This window comes from Mesoplodon bidens (genome assembly GCF_964165515.1).
Source record: "Mesoplodon bidens genome assembly, chromosome: 8".
Lineage (NCBI taxonomy): Eukaryota > Metazoa > Chordata > Mammalia > Artiodactyla > Ziphiidae > Mesoplodon > Mesoplodon bidens.
Genome location: NC_138165.1, coordinates 69,818,703 through 69,838,001, shown reverse-complemented (window position 1 = coordinate 69,838,001; position 19,299 = coordinate 69,818,703). Strand labels below are relative to the sequence as shown.

Below are 19,299 nucleotides of genomic sequence, written 5' to 3'. Positions count from 1 at the left end.
AATGGCATTCATCTATGAAAGGGTGAGAAGATTAGAGATTTCAGATATCTCTTCCAGTTCTAAAATGTCAGTGATACAGACAAATAAACACATTTGACTGCTATAGCAAAGCAAATTACTTTGTGACAAACAACTTTGTTGAAAATGGACAGCCATGGTATACGTGGTGTTCGTGTACCTGCTCTGTGGTTAGAAAAACGTATGCTAACCCTAAACCAGAGGTTTCTGGCATTGGGAGTGAATGCCATTTCACACACCCATGGACCAGGTGGAAGCTGCCATTACTAGCTTGTCCTACGCAGACCCCAGTGTGGCAGCTCCACAAATAGATGTCAAGACTTTTGTGAAAATACCTTCTCTTCTCATTAAAGGAGGTTAGAACCCTCCTAGTGAAAGATTCAATGCAGCAAATATTTACTGAGCACCTCCTAACTGTAAGAGGATAGTGTTAGCTTCTAAGAGGACTAGACACATGCCTGCCTGTCTTCTCACCTTCAGGGATGAACTGCTTACAGAATTTTCATCTTAGTCATTGCGGTAGCCCCACTGGACACTGTGCATAGTACCTGGCCCACAGAAGGCATTAAAAATGCCTCGACATAGTCCCTGTGTTCAGTGGAGTTCCCAACCCAGTGATATAAGAGAAAACCTTAAAAAACATTTCCAGTTTTTTTTTGGATACATGTATTTATTAAGCTGTAAAAAGCAACACTACATAATTTCATTTAAAATAAATATTTTCCAATTTCAGAATACTTACAACTTACAGTTTTAAGATTAGATTCACTTTGGGAGGTTCTGGAAGCAAATACATTCATAGCTGTACAATCCCCAGGAAGAATCTAAATCCAACATCAGGTCATTCAGTCCCTGCCAGGCAGGTAACAGCATTAAATGGTTGATAGCTAATCCAGCTCTGCAGCTAAAGGGCAGTGTGGGGGCAGCAGTGGGGTACAGCACATTACACTCAAAGATGAGATGATAATTAGAACTGAGACCAGCAAAAACAACAGTGTATACAAAGCTTTAAATAAACACCACCATTATAGAGCTCTGTGGTACAGAAAAAGCACATATGATCCTGAAGCCAAAACAAAAAGGTCTTTGGAGTATACTGATGGCAGCAGTTAACAGCACAGTTAAAAGCATTTAAATCAAATGTTCTCATTATTATCTGCAGCCAACAGCAAACAGCCGGAACAGGAACCAGTGTGCAGTCATAACTAACCTCATGGGTAAATAAGGGCACATTTAACTAAACCACAAAGATTTCACAAAATAGTTATGATCTGAGAAAAGGTGAAAACTCTTTGTTCCCAAATAACAGTTAGAACCTCTTTTTATTAGAGAAAAGCCTCAAAATCATTGGTAATCTTTAAGCTGTGTAACTGAACCATCTTAATGTTTCATTTAAATCACACAGAGCAAGCTGCTGTTTGAGCAGTTATTTCAGTTGATTTCTATTAAAGAGTGTCTACCCCATAATATCTTTGGGAATAATGCTGTTCCTCTGCAGCGTTTTACAGATACCACCTGTCCACATGTCTTGGTAGATCCATGAGGCAGGAACACAGCAGCAGGGCTGGACACCCACCCACCATACTCCCCACAGAAGCACACACACGAGAATGGCTTCATGCCTGATGCAGCTCAGTTAAGGAACACCGGCCGTGTTCCACCAAAAGAACATGTCTAGGTTAATAAGGGGGCAATGGCTGAAGTCACTGATTTAGACTGGAAGCAATAATCAAAACACTTGGAGGCTGCTGGAGTGGGAAAGGAGCCATTAGGCATGATAAAGCTTGGAAGCAGAGTGTGTGCTGATAGAAAAGGGAAAAAAAAAAAGGAATTTGCTATATTAATGAAACAACCAGCATTCATGTAGTTGAGGATTCTGCACATTTCACTAAACACAGCTTCAAAGAAGTCCATTTGTGTGTGTATGTGCCTGTGTGTGTGCTTAATATCAGAAGTCCTTATTAACATACCCTTTTACCTCTGAGGTATGACAGGATAACGTATGTGTGCAGTTCCCCTCCAAGACAAACGACGGGTCTCGATTTAAAATGAAATGGCCTTTTCTTATTATTAAGCTCTAAAGTCCACAAAAAATATGTGGTAGGAAATCAGGAGAAAACTGGAGTGATCTAGTGATCCCTCAAATAGAACAAATATCTTGATGCAGACTTTTAATGACAGGTTTAAAAACAAATGTTATTTGTAGCAGTTCCCATACCTTCATAATAACTTTGGTAGCTTAGAGCACTTCTGAATTTATCTTTATCCTGAAAGCTGAAAAATATCTTCTTAAAGAGCTGAAGTAGCACATCCCTTCCTTTTATTGGCCGACAAATTTGACTAATTTGTACTTAGCTTAGTAATTTGTCTCTGGTTCATCTCCTATAGACAAATGGCATAGTTACAGCTCGGATGCCAGGTACTTGAGGCGTTTTCTGATTTATTGTGGAAAACATGAAAACTGCATAGTATGCCAGCACCCACTTTCCCAGCTAAAGGAAAGAGGCAAATAGCTAAACATCTGGGAAGAGAGGCTGGTCTACGGGGATACAGAAAAAGGAAATTATTTCAAAATTATTTTAACTACATTCACACATATGTTTTGATCACCAAACAAACATATCTTAAACAGATTCCCTGATAAAATCTAGTCAGAATTGGTCTATCCTACTAATAGTTATTAACTATTATAATTTTTAAAGTCACATCATGAAGCTAGGGTGATAGGAGATATTTCAGACACATAACAATAAGTGCATATAACTGTTGAAACACTCAAATAATATGTGAAGTCATGAAAATCACACTGCTTTGCTTCTAAAGGCAGCCTTGACCCATTTGGACAGACTGTACAACAGAGTTTTTAATTTATAAATGCATATCAGCAGATCATCACCATAAATTGAAAATTCACAAAATACACAAAAATAAATCACGAAGACCACACAGTTAAGCTAGCATTGGTAACTGTTTCTTTTACATCAAATTATACAATGTGCGAGGTAAATATTGCTCACATTATGGAGGGAGATTGTTTTATTTCTATTTTTTTCCCAAAGAGATCAGATTTGTCCTGTTGCACAATGAAGAAAACGCCAGTAACACTGACATGACAAACGTTGTAAAATATACATCACTACCAGATAGAAATACACATGTTCTTCATAATCATGTTCCACAATTAAATAGGTAAGTGATTTAAATCTTGGGCTTAAGACCATTATAACAGTCCATCAAGATTCTTATGGACGGTTTGGTTCTCCTTTCCATTGTCGGAATCTCCTTGAGGCGTGTACTGGACTTGGTATTCCTGCAGGATTTTAAATACATCATGGTGTCCGAAGTGCAGCGCTTCATCCATGGGAGTATTATTCCACCTAAACAAGTAGCACAGCATGGACTGGGTCATTAGATAATTTCTGTACAAAGATGATAATCCAGCATTCTTAGATTTTAAATGCCAGTTAAAGGGCCATTCAAATTTAGCTATTTAAGCAATATTACAAGTAATATGGAGAAATGCAGAAAGGGATTTATAATCCAAAAAGTGGTCTTGGAGACAACTTGGGATATGGGAAGGAAGAGAAAACTACCTTCTGCAAAAGGGTCTTGTTCACATTATCTAAGTGCTTATGAATGGGAAGCTCTAGTGTTGACAGATAAGATAGACTCGAGTATTTCTAAATTTTAATTTCATGGAAAGCCCAAAAGATCATTCTTTAAATAGAATGTTCAAAGAAAAGTCAGCTCTATAGCATCTATCACCCCAGCCTTTGGTAGAAAATTGGTGTTCTTGTCAATGTAAAATCACGGTAAATCTCCGAAGTCTGGTAATAACCACAATCTTATTAGGGCTCAGATATACTTTGGAGGAGCAAGACCGGCCTCAGAGGAACTGACATTTTCCTCATCTCTGGTAAGGATGGGACTCTAGGGGCTCCGCTGGACCACTGCACAACCGGAAGAACAACTGCCCTTTCCCTAGGAAGTGTGTCTCTGAGCTGTGCTCTTTCGAGTCATATAGATGAAGAAGACTGGAGATAAGAAGAAAGGAAGAGTTGCCAGCAGTGGTTGATCAGCTAATTAGCCTTTTGAAAGAGGAGCTGACACTGTAAATCACAACCCAAGTAAATGACAGAGCATGGTAATTAGTACTTCACAAACTATTAAGCTCTTCCCATCCACTCTATATCACTTAACTTCTCCATGGCTACCAGGCTCTCTGACTCCACTTTTTCACATGCCACTCTCACCAGCTTCTGGTTTTCCTTCTTTCTTTGTTCTTAACCTTTTACCTTCTCAGTGGGGCCCCAATATGGAACTCAAAGGTTTTTAAAACAATCTCATTTAAAAAATATTTTTGAATAAAGTTTGGTAACCTGTTCTTAATTTTTAAAATCAGGTAAGTAACATTTTACATGTTTCTCTGTGCTTCTCAAAAGACTGCTGAATTAAGTTGCTTTTTACTTCTACATTGGCCTTCATTAAGTTAGGGAGTCAGTGGCCTGAAACCGGGAGGTGGGGTGACTTTTCAATCATCTACAGCATATAATTATCTGTCTTTCTGGAAAAACTGAATGTTAACTGCAAGTTATCTTTTTTTTTTTACAACTCTTCTTTTCCGTGAAGTAATGCAAAATATCAGCTCTAAAGTATACACTAAATCTGCTCAAGGCTATTTTACAATTTGAGGTGACACTGATTCTATGAAATAGAGAAAGAAGACGCGTTGGTCTAGTTTACATTCTCAAATCATGAATACTCAGTTACCAAGTTAGTTACTGAGCTAACTTTTGCCTCTCAGATGGCTGTTTCTGCTTTCACATTCCTAGGGGCCAGTTTAAGGCAAAAACCAAAACAAAACATTTTGATCCTTAAACATGCAAAGCACAGTAAATATTTCCAGCCTGTAATAGCGTTTTACTTGGGATTATAAATACTGGGGGCAGGGGAAAACACTCTCTTCAGTTTCTTGCTCTAGAAAGAGCTGGTATGGGCATTGCATTTGAGGATAAAAGGGAGAATTGTCACCCTAACATGAGGTTTTAGAATATTGCCAATAAAGATCATGATTTTAGGTAATCAGAGTGTTACCATACTTACAAAATTGCTAACAGTTTTCAGACACTGATGTCATAACTTTTCTGCATATCTTGCAAGCTGAGCTAATAAAACCCAAACCAATAATTTAAAAAACAGTAAAACCTTACTAAAACAGAAAGATCTAATAGCTAGGGAATAATCAACTTGCTCCAAACTTAACTTCGTATAGTCCTCAAATACCCAAACTCCTAATCATAAATATCAAACCTCTCCCACCAAGTATTTTTTTTCCATTCTTCTAAACCTTTATTCTCATTACTCACTGACTCATCCAGTTATGTAACTCCAGTTATATAACATGCCAGTATATTAGTACAGGCTTTACTTTAAGCATATGTATATATGTAAGCTGCACTCTTACCCGCCCCCCCTTGACTATCCACTTTGTGAACAGTATTTTACCGCAGGATGAATGTCAGTTAGCCGTGTGGACCAGAAGGGAGAGGAGAGGAGACCATATTCCAGGCATATTTCTCCCACTCTATCTGGAGTGCCCTTCTCTTCTTTCTGTGCCCTCAAATCTCATCTCTTCCCCAAAGCACTGGTTAAAATTCAGCTTCCATGAAGCTTTCTAAAACTGACTCCAACCAAATCCAGGAATTTCAACAAACTCCAATATATTCATTTTAGAGGTCTGTAACAGTAATCTCCTTACACATATTTAATATGCCCCTGCAAATGTTTATCTTGTCTACCCTGTGTAGTCAAAAGGCCCATGAGGATAAAATTCCTATTTTATCTTTCCAGACACCAAGAATTGTTTGCTTCATACAATACAATGACAGACTAACCAAGAAAATTCTAAGAGAACTTCCTTAGGTAAGAAAGAGGATATAGGAGAGAGAATGATCTACTGAACAGAAACAAGGTTTTGTTGGTTGCCTTTATAAGGCTCCATAGCAAGTTTAATAACGACTCCAACATATACATAGTGAATTTAAATATACCACCATATAACTATTATAGCCCTGTATGATAAAACACTGGCTTGCCAATTATATGTTAGAAAGTAACTTAAGGGCCCACCTGTCCTTGGGAAAAGGATTTACTTTGCAGGCTTCCAGCAAAAATTTAACAACTTCAACATGACCTACATCGAAAACAAAACAAGCAGGTTTTAGTATTAAGTAGAAACTAAGTCTGAAAAAAAATAAATAAATGAGTGGTTCATATATTACCCTCTGCAGCAGCTACATGGAGTGCTGTTCTAGAATCGTAGTCTCGCTGTTCCATGTCCATGGCTGACAAAGCAAATCTGAAAATTTGTTAAGTATAGCTATTCATTATATAAAAAATTTAATTCACTCTTGTAACATTTCCTCCATCAGTTCAGTCTAAGGTCCTGTGAGAAATGTGTCATCCTTCACCAGGCTCACTAATGGGACACCCTGTTCAACCAGTACACAGGCACCTTGAGTAAATGCCACTTCACCGTTCTTCCTTAGCTTTGCTCTTTTTGGGTAAGAGGAAGTGTTCACCATCTCTCACAGAATTAAGCTTCATTACATTATTGTCCAAAACTCAAGAATGGTGGCACAACGATACCCTAAATTTGTGCCTTGGAAGGGCAAGAAACTAACAACTATACTAAAGTTAAATGTTTTCACTAAGGCTCCCATTCTTTAACATTTTACAGTCTACAGATTACAAGTACTAATCAGACTTTAAAATTTAAAAAATAAAGTGCACATTTTTATTGAAATAAAGGTATGTGAGTTTAAGGTATACAACATGTTGATTTGATCCATTTATGTATTGCAAGACGATTACCACTGTAGTGTTGGCAAACATTCATGTGACATAATTTTCATTTCTTTTTTGTCGTGAGAACAATTAAGATCTAGTCTCTTAACAGCTTTGAAGTTTATAATACAATACTGCTGATGCAAGTACTAATCACACTTTAAAATGAAGGTGGAAATTAAGCATAGACATTTTTCCACCTTAAAGTTCAGTTGCAACTCTCTACAAGAGACCTTATGTTAAGTATACAGTCCTATATGACCTTTCCAACACTGGGGATCTGCAGAACACCAAATACCCCTATTGCCCACTCCCCTCACCTCCAAAGATGGAGAGTGGTGGGTAGATGGGGATTGAAAAGTCATTGTCCAGTTCCAGTAAAACACTAATACCAATTAGCCACGTTAATTGAACAGTTACCACTTGGGAAAACAGAGGACTGGGCTTTTATAGGAGGTTGAAAAGGAAGGACTGTACAGCAAGACTAAGGCACTGGAAGTGGGAACTTAATATTACTTCGGATCATTTTTATTAGAGGGAAATGGAAGTGAGACTTTATTTAGCTTTAAAGTGGCCCTTTGCCCAGAAGCAACTTCATAAACATCTGTAAGCCATATGCTAACCCACCCTGCTAACATACCTTCGAAGTGCAGATACATCTCCAGTATACGCAGCAAACAAAAGGTTTATCACCGACTTTACCTGTGAAGAAAAGGAAGTTGAGGTATCCACAGGGGAAAATAAATACATAGAATGTACAACTGTCACCAGGTAAGTGATTTCCATGTGCTTTGAACACTTCAGCTGGGCCACACACACAAATTTATCGTAAGTATACTGCTGTAACCACAAAGAACAGGCGTGTGTGTTTTTCTTTTTAAATAGAGGATTATGAGGGGAAATCCAACAATAAAGAGACATGAGGGAAGGAATGGAATGGTATCAATTGGCACAAAAGAATGGAAACTTCTGACCTGTGAGACACACATAGTTGGGGCAACTGAAAATTGGAACCTTTCTCATTTAGTATGTCTCAGTGGTGGGAGCTGACTTGTATACTCATAAAATTCACATCATTTCATTATTAAAAACTAAGTCATGCTATATAAATGTCTAATCCCTGCCAACAATCCCTGTCCTCACCAATCACTGGCTTCTTTGGAAATCTTCAGAGACAACATTCAGTATTAATCATCTCAAACTAACTATACTTCAGTGAACTATACTTCACTGGAAAGGCAGTCTTCAGTTCAATGGCCAGGCAGTACAAACGGGGGCATTCTCAGAGCCTGTGACACTGCCTCGGCCCAAAAGGTGGATAAGCTCCCAAAATATTACGTCACTGACATTGAGTGCTCCAAGAATTCAAAGTGTATCTTCTTTTGGTATTATCCACTTTCTTGTCATTAATTAAGGAAGAGGCTAGTTACCCTAAAGGCCACTGGATTTTGGTCGGGTTTCATAAAGACTATCCAACCCTGTTTTTGAGAAACCAAACTATTGAACATACACTGTTTGTAAATACTTCATAAATCCCCACTTTTGTCTTAAACTTTGCAACTTCAACATTCATATTGATGATCCAACTGATATTGGACTCAATGGTAGAAAACAGTTTACCTGGAGGGATGGAAAGTAACCCAGCTATCCACAAACAAAGCCACAGCCCTGGAAGATCTAGATCTTAACCTGGACATTCTACCTTTCCACTACAGCTTCCCTTTCCCACAACCTGTGAACTTTTAAATGGAACTGGAACTAACCATTGCTGGACTTCCCTAATTCAGCATTTTCAGAATGTGTTCTGCAGAAACTAGTCTACAAAGGCGCCATGAAAAAAAGGGTTCCGTGGTCAGCTATTTTCTTAAAATATTAAATCCCCTTCTTGGAGATACAGAGCCTTTCGTGTGCACATGAAAAGTTCTGCAGTACAGGAACTTAACCAGCTGAGCACACCCCCCAAAGTTTACTGCTACTTACTCTTATTTTTGAGATCACTCCAAAGAGCCTTACTCTTAATCTTTCAGTCCATTAGCTTCCCTTTGGGCTACGCTTTACTACTCCTGCCCTGCACTCTGTCAATCTCCTACTAACCCCAAGTCAAGAACAGTTTTCTCAATGTGGGTAGGAGTTTAACAGAATCACCCAGAATGTTTTAAAAGTATATGTAAGCATCTCTCCTCCCATTTCTAGTCGTCCTAGTCCCACACCTCAGTTTGACACATTTTAGGGGATACAATATTTTGAAAAAAGTCTCCAGGTGATTTTGATATGCACTCTTCTGGGTTATGAACCATGGTTTCAGGTGCCCTTAACGTTTAAAAATTGGATAAATTTGGAATTCTCAATTCCCTTGTGCTCTTGGGCCCACAGAAAAACACGATGGGCTATTACAAATTATTCTCCATATTTGCAACTGGTCTCTCATCACGGCTTGACAACTTTTTCTCTTATTGGTTCCCTTTTATACTTTATTCAGACCTTTAATACCCCAAACATATGACCCCTCACCACAACTTACTAAGATGATAAATTGATTCCATCTCTCCTTCCTCCCATGCAAAATATCGGCTTCGAATACCTATTCTCTCTTCCTTTCCTCCTTTACTGGTTCCCTCATCTCTGCCTTAATACAGACACAACCATCCTATTTTGAAAAAATATATAACCCCATTGTTACCCCCTTTCAGTGCATGTTTTCTGACAGTAGTTTATATTTTTAATTCCCTGGAAGTTACCTTCATACCCACTATTACCTCTCAGTAGTACAAGAGCTTCAGCAGCCTTCCTTAGCCCTGATCCTTTCCGACCTCTCCACATGCCCCGCCCTCACTCCTTGTCTTCCATAATGCCGATTACCAGGGTCTTCCTCCTGTTGACTGCTTTGCAGAGTCATTTCCCACTTTCCACTGCCTGATGATACCCCAAAGGCAGTCTCCGTACTTCTTGTTTTTCAACATAATTTCCCTCAAAGGTTTCATATATCCCTTTGGGCAGAATGGCTTCCCAGTACACATCTTTAATCGACATCTATTCCTAGACCCTAATTCTGCGGCTCCACTTGCTTGTCATGCTGTCACTTCAAACTCAAACCACAGAGCGCAAACCTGTCTGTAGCCCCAGTGGCCTGGCCTCCAAAGATCATGTCCATCTGCCTACCTGACACTGCTCGAGTTAGAATGTGACTTCCAGCACCTTCCCTCACCCCAAGGTAGCTCCTCTTGCACAGTCCCTCATTCTGGGATGACACTACAGTTTATCCAGTTGCTGAGGCCAAAAACAGTCATGATCCAGGGCTGCTGCCTTTGATGGCACAGACTGAGCCCCCCACCAGGATGCCTGGCCAAGTAGGGGTGCTCAGCCCGTGCTCCTCTCACCTACCTCTGGTGCCCAGCGCCCAGGTGTGTCTACGGGAGGAAGGGAGCCCTCTTCACAGAAACGTGCTGAGAGGGTCTGCTTACACCAAGAGGCAGAACTAGCTTTTTCTAATTCACGCAAACCGACCGTCTAGACTCGGGGAGGATCCCTGCATTCTATTTCATACAACCCACATCTAGCTCAACACATTTGCTCCACCTCCAAAATATATTTGGAATCCCACCACTTACCACCTCCATTACTATCACCCTAGGCTCTGAGTCACCACCTTATCTCACCTGGCAGACTGCCTCCTAACTGTTCCACCTGTTCAACCCTGCTGCCACAGGGGTCTTTTGAAAACATAGACTGTGGCACTCCCAGTGACTTTCTGTGAAACCTAGAATAAAATCCAAGCTCCTTACCATGGCTCGCAGGACACTAAATGCTCTGTTCCCTGGCATCTCATTCCCCACCACTCTGCCCCTTGCGGCTCTCTCCAGGCAGGTGTGTCTTCTTGCTGGTCCTCGGGGCACTCAGGGCCTACACCTGCTGTGCTGCTGCCTGGGATGCTCTCTCCCCAGGTGGTGGGGAGGCTCCACTCCTCACTTCATTCAGGTCTCTACTCAAACGTAAGCTCACTGACTCTAAAACATTGCCCTCTTTTTCATTACTCCTCATCCCTTATCTTGCTTTTCTCTTCAGAGGACTTATCATTATCTGACATATATACACACACACACACACACACACACACACACACACGTTTCTTGTCTCCCCCACTAAACGTAAGGTCCAAGTGGGAAGAGACCTTGTCTTTTCTCTTCCCCACTATAGCCACAGTGCCTACCACACATAAGTACTCATTAAATATAGGTTGACTCAAATCAACACACTGTACAAGTTAAACTTACACACTGTTATATGTCAATTATATTTCAGTTAACAAGTGTTGACTAAATCAATATTCTCTCCAGAAGCATCAAATATTCAAATTGCTACCAGCATTTGGGGATTAAATTGTAATCATTATTAATTCTTCTACCTCCCTTGACTTTTACTTCTTCAAATATCATTACCACATTTATTCAATCCTCCTAACTGGTGCCTCTGCTTCTAGTCCTTCTTCCACCCTCCAAAACCTTCCCACATATGTCTAAGCATCTTCTCAAAACCTGATAAAATTTAAATTCATTAGCCTTGCATTCAAGATTCTTCAGTGTAAACCTCAACTTCAACAGAGTAAAAACTGGTCTCTCTCACTACCCTTGTTTTGTTTTTATCTTAGTACCTATGCTCCTTTCTTTGGAACATCTAGATTCCTAATCTAATCCTTCCCTTCCCGCAAGGGCTAGCTTGAAAGCCCCTTCCCCCAAGCATCCCATCCAGCATTCACTATCCACGTAGCTTGTTGTCAGTTACCCACATAGTGCTTTGTGGCAGCATGTGCCAAGGAGTCGTCAGTTACATACCTCCTGCTCCTACTAAACCACAGTGCATACTATTTATTTCCTGAAAGTACCTTTTCTCCACCCATTTCTCACGGCAGTGTTATTCTTAATCCCTTCTTTGTGAGCCCTACACCAATCTCTTAAATCAGAAGTCATCTCTATTACATTTGCCCCACTATGGCACTATCACATATGGTATATTTACTTGTGTTTCTTATCTCCCCGACTACTCAGGAGAAATCCAGAATTCTTATGTGCAAACCATTGATATATTAAGTACCCGTAGTTCTTACTCTTTAAAGTATATTATCCTTCTAAGCAATAAATCCTTGACCTATTTCAGTTACTGTATGCATGAACTACATCCCTTTTTAAAATTCTGTATTTAGACCAAGCAAGTTTGAAGATATTTTATTATATATCATATATACCACTTAGTCACTTAATTATTCAATATTTCCAAAGCTCTAAAAGAAAATTCCTTATTAATGAGACCCAAGAAAGGCTGATTTTAGGGTATAATCAATTTCTTGAGGGTATACTAACACTTTATTCACAAGCATGTTTCAGCTCACAGAGAAATATAAAATGTGTCATTCACTCCAAGACAGAAAAACACTAGGAGGCCAGCACACGCACAAAGCACCATTTAAAACTAAAACTACGAATGCCTCTTTACTCTAGCAAATAGCCACCTATATTTTTAAGGTTTGCATAAATCAAGAAATGAGCTATGAGTAGAATGCCAAGAAAGACAATGGAACAGTTGAACAGTTTGAGACAGCAGATGGAGTGTTATTTCACTTAGGGACAGTCCACTTCGTGGCCTGTTAAAAGAGTTCCATAAATACTCCTCACACTCACACACCCTCTGGAATGACTGCTATGACAAACCAAACTGAAGGAGAGGACAACCTATAAGATGACTCATCCAACTCCAAGCCAGCTGTTGCAAAGGATGTAGGTGTGCTAGCCACTGATCAAGCCTCATTCTCCTAATTTCCCAATGGATACTTGAGTTATATTAATTTTGAAATACCTGTCAAGAAGGCCAGGGTCCAGCAAACAGTGAGTTAACTAACAGTAGCTGCCAGAGGCATGGAGCCTGTGTTTTGATGAATCATTCCTCAGTACAAAGAAACAGAGCTTATACAGCAGAACAGTAGCCCATGTAAATCAAGGACTCTGAGGTTTAATGTATGTCTCTGCCTAGCAAAAAGAAACTTCACTTGGGCAGGTAGCCACTAAAAATTTATAAATTAAATGTTAAGTTCTCCTTTTATTTGCAGATTTTCCAGTACTACTAGATTTTCCTTATCAAATATCTTTATCGGAACCTGCCAGAACCAGACAACCTTATCTTAGTTTATTTGTACAAAGTTATGACAACAGTGGAACAAAAATCTAACAGTTCATATGAGTTCATTTAACGCTGGCATGCTTGGCATATCAAAATCATACTTGTTTTCCCAAAAAAGCTAGAAGCAGTTATAGATTCTACCAATTTTACAAGTCTAAAACATGACATTCCTCTCCAATCCTATCATTCTATTTATTTTGAGCCTGTTTAAAAGTTGAATTGTGTATCTTATGTATCTTTTGTATCTTCCTCCCAAATACCCCAATCCTGTACAAGTAGGAATTTTTAGAATTACATAAGCATATTACTTTGTATTTATAGTAATTTATAGTGATTGACCTTGAAAAATTCAACATAAAAAATTATATCTGTTTTTAAACATCTTTGACAGGCTTGCTGTAAAATATATTTATTACTACCACTAAGGTTAAAGGCCTTGGCTCAAGGTCATATAGCATATGAATTAGTAATGTAGCTGGGATACATTTCCAATTCTTAATAGATCTCAGACTGTATCCAAAGGATAGAAGTAAACTAAAAGACTAAATAGCAATTTAACTTTAATCCATAAAGATCCTTTGCCAAAATACTGGAAGGAAGGAAGGAAATATGGGAGGACAGGAGTGGAGAAGGTAGAGGAGGAGAGAGATGAGGGAGGGAGGGAGGGAGAGAGAGAGGGAGGGAAGATGGATATGTTGGCTTGACACTTTACTCCAAGTATTTTATTTCCAATTCTATTACCAGCTGCAAAACTGTGGTTTCCCTTGTTTTTCATCATTAGTTTCTGTCTTAGTACAAAGACTAATTCGTCCTTTTGGAAAGGCTTTAACGAAGAAGAGCAGGTAACTGAAAGCCATCCTTCTGTTCCTACCACGTCCAGTTTGACGTAAGCTGCTCTCTCATTTCTAGCTTCACCACAGTATCTGTTGCTGTGGAACGGATACTCTTCTCCATCTGTTAAATAAACCAGCATCACTCCAGATCCAATTCTGTTTTAAATGCTTACCTCCAACTTGGCCTTTTATAGCCTTTTAATGAAAATAACTTTTCAGCCTTCTTTCATAAATATTTTTCTTAAGGTCAGGTTAAAAAATACAAGCCTGTATAGTGTAGCTAAAGCAAAACTTTGAATTTCCAGCAAATGTAAATTAATCACTTGCCAACAAGGTTAGAAATATAAACCTGTACAACGTGTATGTGATCAAAGATATTCTCTCTTTCCCTTACTACTGAGTTTAACATTTGTATGGGTGTATAAAACAAAGTTATGATGAGACAGCCTGAGTATGAGGCCACATGTTCCTAAGCTTTCCAATGACTTATTCAGACACAATTATTAATATATGGTTGTCCTTCCATATCCGTGGTTTCCGCATATGGAATACAGAGGGCTGACTGTAAGCATCCTCGGATTTTAATATCTGTGGTAGGATAAGGAGGAATCCTGGAATCAATCTCCAAGGATACCGAGGGACGACTCTTGCTATATATAGACAAAACTAATCCAACTGACATGATCAGAGGATTAGAGAAAATCCTTTATAGGAGTAACAGTTCAGCAATTTCATGACCACATTTCCAAATTTCTACACAAATGCAGGAGGTTCTCATACTATAATTTTAGTAGAGAAGAATAAATCAAACAGTAAATTTTACTCTAAAAAGAGAGTATAGAAATTTCACTTACAAAACACAACCTCAAAATGGCAGCTCCAAACACTGCATTTTGCTCTCCGTCAGCTGTGATAAACTCTTAAGCATACCATTTTCAAAATTTCTCAATGAGTAGACTAATTTGTAATAAATTTACTTACTCTTAAACTAAGAAGTCACATATCAAAGAAATCTAACAACCCATGAAGACAAAATAATTAGGATTATATATCTTTTACAACAAAATAGCTAATATATAGCACCTACTCTCCCTGGACTGAACTAAGTGCTTTAAGTGTTGTTGTCCCTGTTATTATTCAAAGGAACCTGAGCAAGGTAATAGTGCTGCTAAGTGGCAGAATGAGGGCTCAGGCACAGTCTGTCTGACGCCAGGGTCAGTGTTCTTTCAACCTCTACTCAGTATCCACTGGGCCAAGAGATTTTAACAAAACCTGAGATGAGATTTCCTCACCAATATGGTACCAAGACTAAAATATGTTGTGATAGAAAATCAGAAAATAGCAATTAAGAAACAATTTATAGGGAAATCAGAGATACTAATTTTCCATTGAGGTGCTTTTTTTAATTGAAGAGAAAATAAGGGAACAAAACAAATCATTCAATTCAGCATATCAATACCAAAAAGGATAAAAAGAAAGTATCTTCATTCTTTATGTTTAAGTCTCTAAAAATGAAATACGAGTTTTGGGTTAATGTGAATAGAGCAAGTATGACTGCTACAGCATTGGCAGCAAATAAACTTCTTATCTCAGTGGCTCATATTATATCTGGTAAATGCCAATGAATGGTCTAAAGATACCAATGGGCTCATAAGCAACCCTCCTTTTATATCCGAGTATAAAAGTAGCTAACAACATATCTTTGTGTGGGCTGACAAACAGCACTCTAATTAAGAAGCAAGCAGCAAACAGGAGAAAAACAGAAATGAGCAGGGCAAAGGCAGCTATTCCTTTGAAGAACAAAAGTGCCTTTTCCATGTGGCAGACCTAAGAGTATTTGTACTGCACTGACAACTATCAAAGTTTTATTTATATTCACTATCTTCCTGGTTCTCTTCCTCTCTTATGCAAATAAATATTTATAAAACTCTATGAAGATCAGTTAACATTCGTGTTCAGATAGAAAACAAGGTGCCACACTTCTGGCACGATAAAGTGTCATGCTTATTTACAATTATTATTAACGAAAAAGACAAGTACACAAAACTCCAAAGAGTCAAAGAAACTAAAAGCAAAGAGTAAGAAGACAGGAAAAAAAATTGGTCACAAAATGCTTGTACATACTACTTTAAAAAAAATCAGGATCAGGGCCACTGGAATTACAAGATGCTATGCTGTGTGGTATAAATTAAAAATAAGGAAATACAAACAAGTTCCCTGAAAGAGATAGGGTGCTCTTTCTGATGAGAAACAAAACAAAGTTTTGGCAGCAATAGAGACAGAATTATTTCAATTTAAAGGACCCGTCTCTCCTTTGCACGCCCTGAATACTGCTACCACAACAAAGCAAGGCACATGTACATGACTATTCTACAGTTATTCCAACCACAATACATCCTTACTGATTGCTTTTAGGAAAAAAAAATCCCTTATTTTCATCGGTCTCCAGAGAGCCATACTTAAGTCTCTACCTTCTTTAATGTTCATTTCACAGTTCTACTGTGAAAACTCCAACATGTGTGCTTTATGGACAACACACAGAGAACAGGTACATTAACGATATGTTTCTCTAGTGCTATGTACTTTTCAAAACGCTTTCAAAGACGTTCTAATTTGATTACTATTCAAGTTATGAGAACATATTCCTCCCGCATATAATACAGGAAGCTGCTGGAGAATAGGATGTTTTTAAGACCCTCAAAAATAAAGCAACAGGGAATCCCCTGGCGGTCCAGTGGTTAAGAATCTGCGCTTCCACTGCAGGGGGCACGGGTTCGATCCCTGGTTAGGGAACTAGGATCCCACATGCTGTGTGGCGCAGACAAGAAAATAAAATAATAAAACACAACAATGGAAGAATTAAACAACAGAAAAAATATTTTTTAAAAAGTTAAAAAGTAAAGCAACATAACATTTTATATATACATAATTAGGCCTTATCATGAGACTGCTTACACCTATCTATATTTAAACATTTATAATTCTTATCAGTAATACTTTATTCTGTGAAGCAAGGAGGATGGACATGACAAAATTATACCCAAAATGCACTTGTTAGTGTAATCTGTATTAGTTGAAAATTCTTTAAGTAGAACCAGCTTCTAAAAGGGAAAAAGACCTTCTAGGTCTAAAAGACCCTAAAAGCATGCCTTCTATGTAGGAAGGGTCTAAAGTACATTCGAAAGCCTACTGTTAAAATCAATTTCTGGTAAATGCTCTAAAACCTCTTGCCTGACCTTCTGCAGTTCCTAAGCCCAAATTTGGGATACAGCCATAGGATACAGGGTGGGGTGGGAGTGGGAGGTACAACAGAACAGACTGCCAGGACCATAAATCTGTGGTTACCAACCTCAGTAGTATTCTAACCATGTCACCATGTTTCCCTCAGCTCTCTCTCCCACCCTCCAAGAACCAACATTTCCTATCTTCTCTATGCGCTGAAACCTCAGAGCCTCACTCCAACCCAACTCATTCTTAGCAGAAAGCCTTCTTTCATATTCTTCAGGAAAATGGAAACCAATGGACAGAAACTCTCTCAACCTCCTCCTACCATGTCTGCAAATCTACCTACCTGCCTGCTTGCCTCTCAATGACCTACTTTATTGGAGGAGATGCTCTTCCTTCTACCAAACCTAATCTTCCACTGTGCTGAGCTCCAGCTCTTCCCAGGGATCTCACTTTACTGGCCTTTCCTTCTTTACTTCTCTATCAGCTGCCCAACCTGCTCTACTCCAAATAGTTCTCTGACCTTTACATCTCAAAGCCAATAAAATATTCTTAGAAGGTGGGGAGGAAGTTACCAATACGGGCCACCAATATTGTATTTTCTGAGTGCAAACAATAAAAACAATCCTACCATCTACTATTATCATTTACGAAATAAAAAGACATTGTAACACCAAAAGAAAGAAAATTAGGAAGGACATCATGTAAATGGACACTCCTCATCTTACTTAACACTTATCTGCTTTGGTACAGATGACTGCTCAAAAATTCTTAAAATACTTTTTCTTTGACTTCTGATACTACACTATGCTGGATTTTCTCTTCTCTGGCCACTTTCCCCAAACAGAGCCCTACTACTCTATCTTACTTTCAAAATGGGAGTTCCTTAGGGTTCCTTCTCATTTCACACTGTCTCCTGGAGCAACCTCACATACCTCTCCACAGCTCTGAATCTACTCTTCCATGAGGACCACTCACACAATTCTATCTCCAGCTTGGACCAACCTCCTAAATCCTAGGCCTGTATCTGACACTTACTCAACATCACTACTTGGATATCTCACAAATACAGACATGCCAAAAGACGTTAGCTTTCACACACTGCTAATTGCCTACCCATTATCCATTTCCTACCCTGTTAGTATGGACTAACAGAATTTCTATTTGTTAGGGGTAGCAATAAGCCCAATTAAAAAATAGTTCCCTAGATTCCCTTCCATCTAGTCTGGCCAGTGTCAGATGGGTGTCTGGGAAACTTCTTCTACCTGATTTAGGTGTCACTCTTTCTTCAACTTTGACCATACAAGTGAGGCCAAAAGTGAAAAACCTATCTGGCAACTATAAGGTGGCAGGCATGAAGTCTAACATCCACACACTAAGGTTGGTCAGAGTAGAAAGCATACCTTACTGAGAGTACTAGTCCTGTATTATCTACCCCCAGACTTGTTATATTAGAAAAATAACCCCATTTGTCTAAACCACTGTCGATCAACCTCCTGATATCTAGAGTCAAACAGATCCCTAATTGTTACAACCAAAATTAATTTTTCTGTACTTCCAAAGTTTGCAGGAACAAACTGCCCTATTGTTCCTACTAAAAACATGGTAGTCAACTTGGTATCTCATTCTTTTTCACCCACCAAATACTATCAACAAGTGCTGCCAATTTCATCTCTTAAACACATATCTGTCTACTTTTCCCACCTCTAAATACCCTATTCTAAGCCACTACCACATCTCATTTCGGGCCCAGAACTTCAACTTTTGTCTCTAATCTGTTCCCACAGAGCAGTGTTTAAAGACCAAATCATGTCATTCCTCTTCTTAAAAGTCTTCAAGTTTCCAACTGCACTTTGAATTGTCCAGAACTCTTAATATGGCATATAAAACCCTACATAAATGTTTGCCAAACTGTGTTCAGAGAAGTACCTGCAGCAGAAACAACCTGGGATGCTTAATAAAAATGCAGATTTTAAAATCAATCTTCGGGGTTGGGCTTTAGGAATCTCCATTTTAAAATTAGGACACTAACAATTCAGATGTACATTAAAATATGAGAAGGCCTACCCTTACATAATGTGATCTTATCTCTAAGACTCATCCAGGGCCAATCTCTGTTCACCTTGCCTCACATTTGCTTTCTTTCACCTTCTGAAATGTACTAAACTCCTTCCTGTCCTGGTGCCTTTAAAACCAGACTATCCTATTA

General features: G+C 38.8%; 1 protein-coding gene across 1 annotated transcript in view; it reads right to left on the bottom strand.

Moving 5' to 3' along the window:
• Positions 1 to 664: 664 nt before the first annotated feature.
• The window catches only part of GLS (glutaminase), a gene marked incomplete at its 5' end in the record, with an annotated part of 80,904 nt that continues 62,269 nt past the window's right edge, over positions 665 to 19,299 (bottom strand). Inside the window, 4 exons of the mRNA XM_081243255.1 lie at positions 665 to 3,395; positions 6,148 to 6,211; positions 6,300 to 6,376; positions 7,505 to 7,566. Coding sequence (XP_081099381.1) covers positions 3,239 to 3,395; positions 6,148 to 6,211; positions 6,300 to 6,376; positions 7,505 to 7,566 — 360 coding nt within the window. The 3' untranslated portion in view covers positions 665 to 3,238. The remainder of the gene's footprint in view (positions 3,396 to 6,147; positions 6,212 to 6,299; positions 6,377 to 7,504; positions 7,567 to 19,299) is intronic.